The sequence below is a fragment of the Phyllobates terribilis genome, unplaced genomic scaffold, assembly GCF_046119375.1.
Source record: "Phyllobates terribilis strain yellow unplaced genomic scaffold, ASM4611937v1 Scaffold_1__5_contigs__length_1240528914, whole genome shotgun sequence".
Taxonomy (NCBI): domain Eukaryota; kingdom Metazoa; phylum Chordata; class Amphibia; order Anura; family Dendrobatidae; genus Phyllobates; species Phyllobates terribilis.
Window position 1 is genome coordinate 1,148,463,095 of NW_027362761.1, and position 16,885 is coordinate 1,148,479,979.

At 41.0% G+C, this 16,885-nt stretch overlaps 1 protein-coding gene across 4 annotated transcripts in view; it reads right to left on the reverse strand.

The window, feature by feature from the left end:
- Positions 1-16,885, reverse strand: part of STK32B (serine/threonine kinase 32B) — a 481,347-nt gene that overhangs the window by 139,293 nt on the left and 325,169 nt on the right. For all 4 annotated transcript variants that reach the window (XM_073648385.1, XM_073648355.1, XM_073648366.1 and 1 more), the window contains one exon: positions 16,351-16,440. In XM_073648385.1, coding sequence (XP_073504486.1) covers positions 16,351-16,440 — 90 coding nt within the window. The remainder of the gene's footprint in view (positions 1-16,350; positions 16,441-16,885) is intronic.

Consider the following 16,885-nt stretch of genomic DNA (forward strand, 5'->3'; position numbering starts at 1 on the left):
TCTTCTCCATATTTTTGAGAATACCCTTTAGCTACTAGTCTTGCTCGGTATCTATCAGCTGTGCCATCTGTTTGGTATTTTACTTTAAAAATCCATTTACATCCTATGGCTTTTCTTCCTTCTGGCAAATCTGTTAGTGTCCATGTATTTCAATCATGCATGGATTTAATTTCTGTTTCTGTTGCTTCTATACATTTATTAGCTTCTTCAGGAAGTTTAGATATGTCTTCCCAAGAGGTAGGCTCATAGATTTTTCTTATGCTTGTCTTGTATGAGAGACGTTTTGGTGGTTTTCCTTTGTTCTCTTTCATTGAACGTCTTGGTTCTGTGTCTGTTTGTAGTTCTGATTCTTCACTTTCAGTATTTTGTTCTTCATTGATTTCTACTTCTTTCTCATCAGATATTTCTTCAGTTATGTCACTATTGTTTTTCTCATTTTTTGTTTCAACTGAAATCATTATGTCTTCATTTAAATCTTCAATGAATGTCACACTGTTACTCACCGTAACTCTCTGTTTTGGGATCTAGGATTCTATATCCTTTGCAATTTTCACTATATCCAACGAATATTCCTTCCATGGATCTGTTTTGAAGTTTGGAACATTTTTCTGTTGGAATGAATATAAAAAATTTACATCCAAAAACTTTTAAATGATTGACACTTGATTCCATACCTTGCCACAGTTCATATGGAGTTTTTGTCAGTTTTCTGGAAAAAAAGTCGGTTCTGTAGATATGTAGCTGTCATTGCTGCCTCACCCCAATATTTCTCTGGTAGTTTGGAATCCGTCAGCATACATCTTATCATTTCTGTTAGAGTTCTGTTTTTCCTTTCTGCTACTCCATTTTGTTCAGGTGTGTATGGAACTGTTTTCTGGTGTTCTATTCCATTTTGTCTTAAGTAGTCTTCTATTCTGTGACCTGTAAATTCACCTCCATTATCACTTCTGATGACAATTGGCTTCCTTTGAAATTTGTTACTTGATCTTTTAACATAGTCTACAAGTTTATCAAAAACTTCACTTTTGTTCTTAATTAAGTATGTGACTGTGTATCTTGAATAGTCGTCTATAAAAGTCAACATGTATCTATTGCCTCCTGATGTAGTCACTTTCATGAGTCCACATACGTCAGTATGCACCAAATCAAGTGGTCTTTTGCTTTTCATCTCACTTTCTTTTGGAATAGATATCCTTGTGGCTTTGGATTTTATACAACATTCACATCTTACGGTAATTGAGCAATCTGATATCTTTAAATCTTTTGTCAATTCTTTTCTCTGTAGTTCCCTTATACTGTCAGGGTGTCTATGTCCTAGACGTCTATGCCACATGTGAATACAGTTTTTGTGATCATGTGTACATACCTTCATCTGTTCCTTTGGTGTGTCAAAATGATATAATTGTTCATCTGCATTGACTTTGGTTATCACCTTGTTTCCTGCAATAATTGCACACTCATTGTCTTTGAATTTTACTGTAAGTCCTTTTGCTGTTAAACATTTCACAGATAATAATCCGCCTTCCAATTTTGGAACATACAGTGGTGGCCAAAAGTATTGGCACCCCTGCAATTCTGTCAGATAATACTCAGTTTCTTCCTGAAAATGATTGCAATCACAAATTCTTTGGTATTATTGTCTTCATTTAATTTGCTTGCAAGGAAAAAACACAAAAGAGAATGAAGCAAAAATCAAATCATTGATCATTTCACACAAAACTCCAAAAATGGGCCAGACAAAAGTATTGGCACCCTCAGCCTAATACTTGGTTGCACAACCTTTAGCCAAAATAACTGCGAAGAACCGCTTCCGGTAACCATCAATGAGTTTCTTACAATGCTCTGCTGGAATTGTAGACCATTCTTCTTTGGCAAACTGCTCCAGGTCCCTGATATTTGAAGGGTGCCTTCTCCAAACTGCCATTTTGAGATCTCTCCACAGGTGTTCTATGGGATTCAGGTCTGGACTCATTGCTGGCCACCTTAGAAGTCTCCAGTGCTTTCTCTCAAACCATTTTATAGTGCTTTTGGAAGTGTGTTTTGGGTTATTGTCCTGCTGGAAGACCCATGACCTCTGAGGGAGACCCAGCTTTCTCACACTGGGCCCTACATTATGCTGAAAAATTTGTTGGTAGTCTTCAGACTTCATAATGCCATGCACACGGTCAAGCAGTCCAGTGCCAGAGGCAGCAAAGCAACCCCAAAACATCAGGGAACCTCCGCCATGTTTGACTGTGGGGACCTTGTTTTTTTCTTTGAATGCCTCTTTTTTTTTCCTGTACACTCTATGTTGATGCTTTTTCCCAAAAAGCTCTACTTTTGTCTCATCTGACCAGAGAACATTCTTCCAAAACGTTTTAGGCTTTCTCAGGTAAGTTTTGGCAAACTCCAGCCTGGCTTTTTTATGTCTTGGGGTAAGAAGTGGGGTCTTCCTGGGTATCCTACCATACAGTCCCTTTTCATTCAGGCGCCGACGGATAGTACGTGTTGACACCGTTGTACCCTCGGACTGCAGGGCAGCTTGAACGTGTTTGGATGTTAGTCGAGGTTCTTTATCCACCAACTGCACAATCTTGCGTTGAAATCTCTCATCAATTTTTCTTTTCCGTCCACATCTAGGGAGGTTAGCCACAGTGCCATGGGCTTTAAACTTCTTGATGACACTGCGCACGGAAGACACAGGAACATTCAGGTCTTTGGAGATGGACTTGTAGCCTTGAGATTGCTCATGCTTCCTTACAATTTGGTTTCTCGAGTCCTCAGACAGTTCTTTGGTCTTCTTTCTTTTCTCCATGCTCAATGTGGTACACACAAGGACACAGGACAGAGGTTGAGTCAACTTTAATCCATGTTAACTGGCTGCAAGTGTGATTTAGTTATTGCCAACAGCTGTTAGGTGCCACAGGTAAGTTACAGGTGCTGTTAATTACACGAATTAGAGAAGCATCACATGATTTTTCAAACAGTGCCAATACTTTTATCCACCCCCTTTTTTAGGTTTGGTGTGGAATTATATCCAATTTGGCTTTAGGACAATTCTTTTTGTGTTTTTTCATTGAAGACAAATTAAATGAAGATAATAATACCAAAGAATTTGTGATTGCAATCATTTTCAGGAAGAAACTGAGTATTATCTGACAGAATTGCAGGGGTGCCAATACTTTTGGCCACCACTGTACAACACATCCTGTTCAAGTATCTTTGAATCTTGTCCGAACTTGTTTGAACAATTTAGCATACCTTGTCCGATACCTTCTGCAGTTATTTTGCTTCCATCTGCAAGATAAATGGCTTCTTTCTTATCTAAATCAAGATCAGTAAAGAAATTCTTGTCACTTGTCATATGACTCGTTGCTCCTGAATCAATAAACCAACCAAGTGATGATTTCTTGTCTGTTACTTTAAACGTGCCATTCCAATTATTCTCACATGAATCGGAAATTGTGCTTTTTACTTTCTGTGTATGCTTTTTATATTGTAATTTTTGTTGTTCTGCTTTCCATATGGTACAGTCTTTCTTTAAATGACCTTTTTTCTTACATCTGAAGCATTCTCTTGTCTGTTTATTATAGGGTTTTTTAAATTCTGTAGCTTTAAGAGCGTTTTCACTGTCCTTTTCAGTAGAAGAATCATTTCTTTGTTCTTTTCTTCTCTGATATTCATCTATTAGTCTTGTTTTCACAAAATATAATGTAATGTCAGTTTCTGGTCTCGTCTCAAGGGCATTTATCAAGGCTGTATACGAATCTGGTAAACTGCACAATAATATAGCTGCTACATGACTATCTTTAATGTCTTCACCAATAGATCTTAGCTGTGATATCACTTCCATCATTGAGAATATGTGCTTCTGCATGTCGTCATTTGCTCTCAATCTCATGCTGTAAAGCTTCCTTAATAAAAATAACTTGTGATTGAAGCTAGGTCTTTCATACAGTTTTCTTAATTTTTCCCACATTCCTTTAGCTGTTTCTTCATTTCTTATATGTATTAATTGAGCATCATCCACTAATAAGCTAATGGAGGCTCTCGCTTGTCTATTCTTCTTATCCCATGTCTGATTATCTTGATCTGGTCTTTCTGTAACAATTACTTCCCATAAATCATCCTTAGATAACAACATCTCTACTTTGAATTTCCATAACTGATAATTTTCACTATTCAGTTTAGCTACTGTGAATTTCAGTTCTGTGTTACTCATAATCTTTATATAGTCTTACTTGTTTAGATAGTTGTACTGAAGATATTCTCCTGTTTTTTTCTTCTTGCTGATAGTTCTTGTATGTCTTGCTTGTGTTGAATTCTCTGTAATTATATCCAGCTCCTGGGATCATGAATTCCTCTGTCACTCTGTATCTGGATTTATTTCCTTCTGTTTACAGAGCTTATCTGTGTGCTCCGTTATCTGGGGTTATAAACCAGGATCCTCTTGTAGTGCGGGCCTGTAGTGTCTAGGCTTTAGTGTCTGGGTTCCGGCCTGGGCCCATAACCTGTCGCAGAGTGCATCTTCTTACAGTCACCACTGTACTTACGAGAGTTTCAATCAGCAAGATATCTTGAGTAAACAGTATTTACTTCATACTGGTTAAACATGAGATACAATTCAGTGTCACACAGTCCGTGTGCTGCTGACATAACACATTCAGGAAAAAAAAAAAACACAGGAAGAAAAAACAACCAACAATTGAGAGCTTTCCTCCCACAATACAGCAAGCATATAACTTTACACACTATCGCCTTCTGCTGTCTGGTTAGTATAAAGTCCTCCTTACACTTATAATGAGTCCTAATCTGTTGTATATGCCAACACCAGGAAGCTTTGTAACGATCAGCGATCTCACAGCAGGGGCCTGATCGTTGCTACCTGTCAGACATAACGAGATCGCTAGCAAGATCGCTATTGCGTCACAAAAACCGTGACGTATCAACGATCTCGCTAGCAATCTCGTTATGTGTGACAGGGCCTTTAATCTGATGCCTTTTGGATGACTCTTAGATGATGGCATCTGTGGTTCTTCTATTGATTAGCCTGCCTGGAGTTACGTCACATGTTTGCCCTGCAGCAAAGAAGATTCGCGCCAGTCCGGCTAATCAAAAGAAGAGCCACAGATGCCATCGAGTAAAAGGTGGTTCACATGGCTCCTGTCAAGCCACCACAGATTACTGACATGGCCAATGGACCGCGTTATATAAATCGATTGATACCTACTCCAGCCTATTTCTTTCTTAAAAATGAAGGGATACACAGCAGAGACTCTATATACGGTTCTAAGTGTGACAAAATGGTGCCCAAATTGGGTTTGGCCTCTTTAGAAACATATAATGTTATGATTTAACCAAGTGGTTTCTACCCTCTGTCTCGTCAGGAAGCAGGGCAGGCTGGAAGTCAAAGAATATCCCTCAAAAATTGTTTTTCCAAAAATCCTTCCTAATTATTTATGTAACGTAGTGTTAGTGTATTAACATTTCTGGGTTCCAGTGACGCTCTCATTCTCCTCTGGACCAAGTAACCGCTCTGCAGCATTACCGGCTTACACAACATCTACTGTGTGGGTTGGTAGCTGTTCTCCCAGTACAATTCTATGAAACTCAGAACTATGCTCCATAGACTAAGGCTATGTTCACACATGTGTTTTTCAGCGTTTTTTTGCTATAGATTTTTAGGCAAATTTTCAGCTGCATTTTGTAGTACCAGCAAAGTCTATGAGAAACCAGAATTCTCTGTTCACACATCATGTTTTCTTTTGTTGTTGCGTATTTTGTGCCTTGGTTGGGTTTTTGGAAAATAGAGCATGTCCCTTCTTTCAGTGTTTTTTCACCCATAGGAAGTAATGGGTGGTGAAAAAAAAAGCAGAAAAAACGCCTTAAAAACGCTCTAAAATTTGCAACAGCGTTTTTTCAGCGTTTTTGATGGCAAAATAGAATGGGGTTCTTTTTTTTCACAGAACTTTATGTACATGCATAAATAGAGACAGAAGGACAGTGAAAAAAATGCTGACAAAACGCATCAAAAAACCTGCGTTTTTGAAGCAGCTGATTTCCTGTCAGAGATTGGGTTTTGCTGCAGATTTGTGACGCTGAAAAATCCAACATGTGTGAACGTAGCCTTACACTTAGGCTTGGGTCACCAGACCATTTTTCTGTCATCCAATAATATCTGTTTGATTATGCTAATCATGCTCTGCTCAGAGTGTGATCAGAGTGTGATCAGAGTGATCCAATTTTCTCATATGTGGAGATTAGGCCACAGCCCCACTATCAGTATTCGGTCAGTATTTTTTCTCAGGAGTGGGAGCCAAAACCAGGAGTGGGTGATAAATGCAGAATTAGTGACTTGTTTCTATTATACCTTTTCTCTGATTGTTCCTCACCTGGTTTTGGCTCCCACTACTGACCGAATACTGACCAAATACTGATAGTGGGGCCATGGCCTAAAAAAAAAAGTTTCTCCAGCCTCTTCAGTCTGTCCATGAAAACCGGACTGCACTCAGATGTCATCTGAGTATGGTCCTTTTTTTTCAACAGACCAACAGCCTTGAATGGCTGATTGTGTCCCGGTTACTGGAAGCAAATCGTGCATGCTGCCTTTTTTTTTTCCCCCAGATCACTCAGTCTAAGGAAAAAATTGGACAACCGCAGTGAATAACACGGGGACGAGTGTTCTCCGTCAAAATGATGGATAGTACTCATCCGATTTTTGCGGTCATCTGAACTAGCCCATAAAAGGGAACTTCCGCTTCACACATAAACCTCTGTGTTCTTTTCAGGTCTGCAGAGACGCAGGAAACTGGGGCAGAAGGAAATTGGTAAGTATTTTAATACATTTACACTATAAAGCATACAGGGAGGGATTAGGGAAAAAAAATTGTTGAGACATCTTCTTTAAAGTTTTGCAATTAGAAAGTCGCAGTTTCAAGACCAATGGTGTAGTATATTTAAAAGAAAGGTGGAAACATTCTTAAAGGGATTGTCTAGTCTTTTGCTAAAAGTCTGCAGTCACTTGATGTGACTGCAAACTTCTGAATCCTCATAGTGTGTGCACCGCACACCGTTAGGTTTCTCTGGTGACTTGCGGTCACGTGACTGCTTGTTCAGGCCGCCGACACCTGAGAATCCTGACAGTGTGCGGTGCACACGCTGTGAGGATTCAGGGGTCTGGAGTCACATGAAGTGACTGCAGACTTTTAGCAAAAGAGCAGACAACACCTTTAATATTCAATTTAGAAAAAAAAAAAAATCATCTCTTTTATGCATCTCTGTTCCTCCAGTTGATGCATAAAATTATTTCATCAACTGATATGAAAAGTTAGAAAAGATCTGTTCATTATCATGTTCTCGTATGTAGCACTTAACCCTTGTTGCCCGGGCAGGGTACTTGTCACGATCATTAATCACTGTGTGGTAAATCAGATGAGGATACATTACACATGGAAATGAAATAGCCACAATAAAGGACAATTCAACATCATTAACTGATGTTTTTCATGTGTATTGCCGTCTTCCGGATCAGTAACTATCAATGACATTCTTCTCCCAGGAAACAAACAGCATCCTTTATCTTTCAAATCAAATGATTTATTCTATGTCTCACAGAGTGTTATCTGAATTTTCAATCCGGGTTTGTGGCATTATGATTTCAATCAATACCGCTAGAGAAGAAATCCCCGGGCACGAAGAACGGACCATGACCTTTCCCAACAACAAAGGGTAGAACCTAAAAACTAAACATCAATGCAGCCTCTGACTGTCATCCCCCATACACTCTGTCCGCCTAGGAAGAAAACCGACATTTGTATCTAATATTCAGTACAGTAGTATCCTAAATTAACTCTCACATATAATATTTATAAAAAAAAAGCAGGACCATAAAAAGTGAGTGCAAATTTCCTAGTTCCCTGGTGGAAAACAACAACTTTGGCCAAAACATCAACTAATACCATATATATATTTTTTTTATCTTCGCCTGATGTAGTAATTTTAGAGGAGGGAAATAAGGTGTCTGTCTTTATGGCGTGCTGGACAGCCCATCTGATCTAATAGTATGGGCATGACCTATAGTTGGTAAGCGGGCAGGGCGCTCTACATGCATTTGGATGACTGGTACTTTATACAAGCCTTATTCGTATGCATTTGTAATACTAAGTTTGCACCCCTGTGCTAACTCCATTACCGTATATTCCGGCGTATAAGACGACCTGGTGTATAAGACGACCCCCCTACTTTCCTGTTAAAATATAGAGTTTAGGATATATTCACCGTATAAGACTACCCCTTTTCCAACGCATACCAAACACCGGTAAAAATTAAAAAAAAACAGATTTGAATTTAACATGGTCCTTTTTTAATTTAAATTCTTATGACATGCAGGTATATAGCAGGAAAACTGTCACTCATAAACATATTAAAATAGGGGGGACCCCACGTCATTTTTTGGGGGGGTCCCCCATTCTAATAGCTAGTAAAGGCTAGGTATTCAGCTGGGGGCTGATATTAGTAGCCTGGGAAGCTCCGTGGGTATTACCCCCTTCCCAGGCTTCAAACATCTGCCCCAGCCGTCTGCTTAACCTCCGCTAGAGACTATAATGATGGTGGATCCCACGCCAATTTTCTTTTTAAAAAATCCTTTATTTTAACACTAAATGACAATTGAGGGGTTAATAAAGATGCAGTCCCTAAATTATTATTAATTTTGTAATTAATTTTTCCCAAAATTGTTGACGTGGGCTTCGCCATATTTTTGTGTCCAGCCAGGTACAGCAGGCAGGAACGGGCTGCCCCCAACCACCAGCTGCCTATTTGTACCTGGCCGGACACAACAATATAGGGAAGCCCTTTTTTTTTTAATTATTTCATGAAATAATTAAAAAAAAAAGACGTGGGGCTTCGCCCTATTTTTGTGTCCAGCCAGGTACAACTAGGCAGCTGGGGGCTGGAATCTGCAGCGCAGGGAGACCCAAGCTTTCTGGGCCCCCCCCCGCTGCAAATTGCAGTCCGCAGCCACCCCGGAAAATGGCGCGTTCATAGAAGCGCCATCTTCTGGCGCTGTACCCAACTCATCCAGGGCCCTGGTGCGGTGGCTCACTGGGTAATAAAGGGGTTAGGGCCAGCTTGGCATTATCAGCTGGCCCTAAGCCCGAAATTCATGGGGTCACGCCAATATTAGACATGACCGCCATGAATTTCTAGTAAAGTAATTAAAAAAAACACAAACACCCAGAAAAAAGTCCTTTAATTGAAATAAAGACACAATTTTTTAATGTTCTAAATTAAACCATACTTACCATCACGCCCATTCCAGCTGAAGCCAACGATCTCCTGCAATAAAAGAAAAATAATAAAGCAACCTCATCCTTACCTTTCCATGGTTCCCAGGACCGGTCCAGCTCTGCTACATTCACATGACAGGCTGCACCGCAGCAGAACGCTGCCATCCAGCTTGCCATGCGGCAGACACTGAGAAGCGCAGGCATGCTTGTGCTCCTCAGTGTCTGACTGTGACGGCATCCAGATGAGCCGAGATCATGTCCAATGAACTCGGCTCACCTCATGCACGTCACTGACAGCGTGGGAAAATTCTCCTGCTCCCCGCATGCGCAGTAGAAGTTTCCCACGCTGTCAGTGACGGACGTCCAGGAGGTGAGCTGAGTTCATTGTCGGCTCATCTGGATGCCGTCACAGCCAGACACTGCAGAGCGCAAGCATGCCTGCGCTTCTCAGTGTCTGCGGGATGACAGGCTGGATGGCAGCGTTCTGCTGCGGTCCAGCCTGTCATCTCGATGTAGCAGAGCTGGAGCTGTCCTGGGAACCATGGAAAGGTAAGGATGAGGTTGCTTTATTATTTTTCTTTTATTGCAGGAGATCGTTGGCTTCAGCTGGAATGGGCGTGATGGTAAGTATGGTTTAATTTAGAACAATAAAGAATTGTGTCTTTATTTCAATTAAAGGACTTTATTCTGGGTGTTTGTGTTTTTTTTAACTTTGACTATGGGGTTAGTAATGGGGGTGTCTTATAGACGCCTCTCCATTACTAACCTGGGCTTGATGTCAGCTGGCATTATAAGCTGACATCAACCCCAACCCTATTACCCCCTGCCACCGCTACAGGGCAGCGTGGAAGAGCGAGGCTAAGTGCCAGAATTGGCGCATCCTATGGATGCGCCATTTCTGGGGCGGCTGACGGCTGGTGTTTCTAGCCTGGGAGGGGGCCAATATTCATGGCACCCTTCCTGGGCTATTAATATCAGCCCCCAGCTGTCTGCCTAGCCTTTGCTAGCTATTAAATTAGGGGGGACCCCACGTCATTTTTTTGGGGGGGTCCCCCATTTTAATAGCTAGTAAAGGCTAGGTATTCAGCTGGGGGCTGATATTAGTAGCCTGGGAAGCTCCGTGGGTATTACCCCCTTCCCAGGCTTCAAACATCTGCCCCAGCCGTCTGCTTAACCTCCGCTAGAGCCTAAAATTAAGGGGAACCCCACGCCAATTTTTTTAATAATAAATCCTTTATTTTAATACTAAATGACAAGTACAGTAACCAACACTATCACTGTACTTCATATATATGTGACTGACATGTTTCTATCTATCTAATCTGTGTGTGATGCTCTATTCTGTCTGTTATAAATTGTCGGGTACAGATGCTGAATTGCCGGCCGGCTTTTTTAAAGAGACGGTACATGAAAACACTATTATTTGTTTTAATAAATCCTTTACACTAAATGACAAGTACAGTAAGCAACACTGTCACTGTACTTCATATATATGTGACTGACATGTTTCTATCTATCTAATCTATGTGTGAAGCTCTATTCTTTCTATTCTAAATTGTCGGGTGCCGGCTTATGCCGCTGCTGAATTGCCGGCTTTTCATATATTGTCACAGAAGCGATGCGAACTTCCCAGCTCCGGACACAGCGCAGCGCTTCTGTGACAAGTGAAAGCTGTCGGCACAGAAGCCCTGCGCTGTGTCCGGAGCTGGGAATACGCAGCGATGTGTCAGTTTCAGCACAGAAGCGCTGACTGTCTGGACCTACCGCCGCCGTATTTTAACTCCCTCCACCTTATATTAACTCCGACATGGCAGGGATACGGCCACGGCAGCTTATTAACACCCCCAGAGTATCCCCGCATGTCAATTTCTGAAAGTTTAAAAGCATTACCGGCGTATAAGACGACCCCAGACTAGACAGAAGATTTTTCAGTCTTCAAAAGTGGTCTTATACGCCGGAATATACGGTATATAGGATTGTGGACTCTATTTTAACCATACTGTATATATGGACTTTTTTCAGTGACACGTTGCAGATTTGATGACTTTTTAAGTAAATCGCATGTACATGGATTGCCATCATAAGTCCTTATCCCCTTAAGACTAGTGTAGACTATTGCCAAGCATTGCGGACCAGTCACATCTGCAAATTGCAGACCTGACTGTCTCATTACATGTACCTGTTTGATTTATAAACCGGACCCAATTAGTGCGTTTTCCACTTCTTTCCACGTGGACCTGAGGTTGGTGTGTAGTAACACAAATTCTAACATTGATCCATTTGCACAACGGACCTCACACAGAATGATATAAGAATGTGTATATGAACCTTAGAGGCATTTATACAGTCTGATTTCTCCCTATGAATGAGCATTGACCAACTATATACAGTACAAGCTGATTCAAAATGGTGTAATATGCTGCTATTCTGTGCAGTAAACTGGAGAATGCAAACTTCATGGACCCATTCAAAGTCAGTAGGCAAAATATTCATCAAAATGGATCAGTCAAGTGGATTAGAGTGGATCATTCTTTAAGGGATTCTCACTTAAAGAGGTTGTCCAAGACTTTTCATTTTTTTACTATGGGCCTAAAAACTAACCTGCTCTACCCAGCACCAGCTCAGAGCGGTCACTGACCCCTCCTGCCGGCAATTCAGCTGCTCCATGTCTGCAGAGCAGCTCTTCTTCTTTCAGGCTGCTCTGTCAATGGGATGTGACTGCCAACATCATGCTGATTAACATCCGGCTCCACGTCTACAACATCTGAGTGTCCGCCTTGAGTAGGCGTACACGCCTAAAAATGATACACGACATAGCACACAATCGCTCTGCCGGCACCATTATAGTCTATGGCCCCATTGGCGTAAACGCCCAAATCGCGTTTTGCTGGGGGATCGGACGTAAACCCCGAAGGGACCAATGAACAGGTGCCAGAAAGCAGTGTGAAAGCACCCTAACTAGTGTTGTAAAGTCATTGAGCTGGGGTAAGCAAGAGAAATATGTCTAACCTCTAGCAAAATGCACCAAATCTATCATACAGTGGGAGCCACCATGACAGATTTGGTAGATTTCCGGATCCCTATCGAAGTTTTGATTGTTTTATTTTTGACAGGATTAGTAAATCTGCCAAATTCTTCTTATAGGCTGGTGGAGATTACATGGTCTTCCTGGCATAGGTTATTTATTTTTGAAGGCCCCTTTAAATAAACTTATTTTCACCAACTACAGGCTCCTCTGTCCAGAACATCAGCTGCATCTACAAAAGACCATCACTGAACATCATAGTTGACAACAGTCCTGAATTAACAGCGACTGTCCTAAATATTTAGAAGCATTCCCAGCAAAATTGGGCAGTTCCATGGCAGAACGAAGTGAGCTTTCCATAAAATCTCCCTAAAGTAAGCTTTTACACCAAATTTGGTAATTTCTGGGACAGTTCTTGGGTAAACAAACTGAATAGTTGGTACATACAGTACACATCACTGACTTTGTTTCCTAGTAATAACATGGTATGAACCAAGCATTAGAATTCTCATTTGGCCTGTAGTTATTTCTCCTGACCTCATACACATGTGCCGTGGCCTTGGCTGAGTGTGAATGTGATATCAATGGGGAGACACCTTTGAAGGCAGATAATCTCCCATGAAACGAAAGACCAACAAATCCTACTGGCCCGATCTTTCTCTCCCCCAACAGCAAAACACCATGCAAATGAAAACTTTTGCTGAAATCATGTTTGGCCCACATTTATATGCAAATTGCCTCTTCAGAGAAAAAGAGAACTTGAACTCTATAGCGCCACCTATGGGAAGCAGCAATCCTACAAGTCACAATCAACCCTTTAACGAGTCGTGCAATATGACTTAGTATAATAGCCAAATCAGAATCTCAATTTGCAGACACGGCGTTTTGGGCTGTTGGCCCTCGTCAGTGCAAAGTATGAGAACTGATTTGGCTAGGTGTGAGGCTCTAAGGGGTAACGTTTCTCCTTGTGGAGAGTGACACAGCTGATGTGTCACTCTCCACAAGGAGAAACGTTATCCCTTAGACCTCAGTCCAGAGCCTCTCACCTAGCCAAATCAGTTCTTATACTTTGCACCAATGAGGGCCAACAGGCTGAAACACTGTGTCTGCAAATTGAGATTCTGATTTGGCTATTATACTAAGTCATATTGCACGACTCGTTAAAAGGTTGATTGTGACTTGTAGGATTGCTGCTTCCAATAGGTGGTGCTATAGAGTTCAAGTCCTCTTTTTCTCAGAAGAAGCAATTTGCATATTAAATTTCCCAGAGGAGCATTGCACGGCGAATAAGCCTCCTTACCTTGGCATGCCTTAGCCAGTGTGTCACTTTCCACAAGGTGAAACGTTACCCCTTAGACCTCAGTCCAGAGCCTCTCACCTAGCCAAATCAGTTCTCATACTTTGCACTGACGAGGGCCAACAGCCCAAAACACCGTGTCTTCAAATTGAGATTCTGATTTGGCTATTATACTAAGTCATATTGCACGACTCGTTAAAGGGTTGATTGTGATTTGTAGGATTGCTGCTTCCAATAGGTGGTGCTATAGAGTTCAAGTCCTCTTTTTCTCTTAAGAGGCAATTTGCATATTAAATTTCCCAGAGGAGCATTGCTTGGCGAATAAGCCTCCTTACCTTGGCATGCCAGAGGCAGTGTCACTCTCCACAAGGAGAAACGTTACCCCTTAGCCCACATTTATCTAATGGTTATTGTAACTTTAAAGCGGTGCTCGAAGTATAATAAGCTGGCCTCCATCACATAATTAAAACAGCAGCCTGTCCTAGTCATGTATCAGTGCCGAGGCTGGATGAAAAATCCTTTGTCCTCAGTCAAAGGAAAGATTTATTTCTTCACATGTCACAGCCCTTCTCCTGCAGCTTACCAGTATGTGTGCTTATGATACAGCTCCTGTCAGTTGAGACACAGGTCAAGCGGTGTTTCTTCAGACTGGAGCTCGTCTTGACACGTGACTAAGACGAGCTTCCATTTGAATTATGTGATGGGGGTAATTTTATTACATTCTTGGAGAACCCCTTCATCTCTGTTGGTGCCTTAATGGAGTATTTTGGTTGGAAGAAATTATCACATCTTCAGAGAATAGTTGATAACGTTTAGATCAGTGTGACCCGAACCAATCACCAAAACCGAGCACTTTTGTCCATGATAGAATAGTGTGCATGCTGGACCACAGCTCCATTTATTCTCCATGGGGCTGCAGAGTGCTGCGCTTGGCTTTCTCTGGCAGTCTCATTGAGAATTTGACGGTGGAGCATGCACACTGCTGCCCCATTCTAACAGGCATAAAAGTGCAGCGTTTTGGTCATCATTGCTTCTTCCAGCAGTCTAACACCCCACTAATCTAGAAGCTATCAGCTATCCTGAGGATAGATGATAGATTTTTTTCCAACTGGAATACTCTTTTATGTTATCTCAACATGTTCTCATTTTCTTATCTAGAGGAATTTCTGCTCAGTGTTACCTTATTATGCTGCTTGTGCATTTTGTAGCTAGCGCATAGATTAGCAGACTGTAGTAGAGCAAACACTGATGTCTTTGGAGATCACCTTCATTTCACTGTCGGAAAAATACTTTGTTACTTAGCAGAGAATCTTCTGTGCTTTTCTATAAAGTGCTCAGGCACATATGTTTTATTATGCGGCAGTGTGTTTAACCATCTGTCCCTGCATCACTCTGCATAAGAAAATGGACCATCAGCACCTCCAAAGCAAGTGGCCACAAGTACATTGGGATAATAAGACAATGCATGATACAGCATAGAGGGGGTGCAGCAAATATTATACTATGCTTCCTATTTCTTGTAAAGAAAATGTAATGGGATACAATGTAATGAGAAAGAGGTTTACGCAGTATATAGACTGTATGGCCACTTTATTAGAGACAACCATCTAGTAGAGTGTTGGACCTCCTATGTCCTCCAGAGACGCAGCAATTTGTGTGACAGTTTCTACTAAGTGCTGAAATAATTCAGGACAAGATAGCTTCTCAGAAAGTCTGAAAATTAGATGGAAATCCTGACAACTTCAACTTTGTCTTACTTTTGGCAACTACTTAGAAACATTAAAAAAAAAAAAAAACCCTACTGTACCATTGGTGGACACAGACAGAAGAAGGCAGCAGTGCAAGAACAATATATGGGCCCTTTGCAATCCAATAGTTCATCATAGTGGACAATTCCACCTACTTTGGAGATAGAATTAGACCCTCTTGCCCCTTGGGCCCCAGGTTGCACCAATGGTAGGTATGCCCCTGTACATGACCCTCCACTCCTCTGTACTGGCTCAGATCAACTCAGATGGCCACCTAGTGTCCACTACCAGAAGAGGAAGCCAGAAGGTCGATAGGGAGAAGCTGGCAAGCAGTACATAAGATCTGATAGGTGAGTGAGGTTTTGTTTCCTATATTTGACCATTGCCTGGGACCATTTTTACTAGTATACAGCCAGCAATTTGTTGGCACCCACTTTGATATCTGCTCTAGGATTTAGAGACTATGAAGGTTTGGAAAGCAAGGAAAACTCACTGTCATGTTCCTGAACCAATTCATGACTATGAAAGGATGGGATTTGTTGGCCACTATCCTTAGGTAAACCCTAATGTTCAAGTGTCCCTCTACAGTTATCAAAGGACCCAAGTTGTGCTAAGAAAAAATTCCCCAAACCATTACTCCACCAGCTTGAACTGTTAATACCAGACAAGAAGGGTTCATCGATTCATGCAGCTTGTACCAAATTCTGACCTCCTAAGAGCACCAGCATTGTATTCAGCGGCAATTTGTGTGACTCTGCACTGGCCCTATAGGAAAGGGTTAGCCCAAAAGGTCTCATTGTCCCATATTTAAAAAACAATACTAATAACTATTCTTAGACAGTGCAAACTTTGACTTTGTATTTAATGAGCACAAGTGGCTCCGACTCTTTAGATTTCAAGCACCACCTAGGCCCCTTAGTACAAACTTTAATTCAGTGATACATTCTCTTTAATCTTTTCTTACCAACAGTCTTTCAAAAACACAGATGAACACATCAAATCCCAGTCACTTACCCATGTAAGGCTTTGTACCTGCCATGGATGAAGCCTTCTCAGATCCTTTGACAATTGTAGCTATGTTAAAATCTGTAATATGCACGTGGCCTAAAATTAAGAAACAATTAATTAATGGCAGAAATTGGGTGCTGAAAACCTTTTCTTGCTTACATACGTACTGTCAACACTAGAAAATATTTTCCTGGAAACTCAACAAAAAATTAGACAAAACCAGCGTCTAGTTCTGTATCAGTCTCCTAATTGTTGGAAACAAACTAAACTGGAATGTTTCAGTTTTCTAAAATTTGTGTTAACTTTGGGAAACATTACAATTTTACTAAATGTGATTTTAAGAATTAATAGTCACATTTATATCAGTTGAAGAGTCATCGTCATTTTAATTTTAATTTCTTAAATCAGTAATACTCATCATGAAAATAAGAAACTTTTTAATATCTTATCAAAGAAATCTGCTTCTTTCTTCTCCTAGACTGATGTTTCCTCTAAATTTATGGGTATAAATCTGTAAAATCTATGTCCAGTGCATACAGAC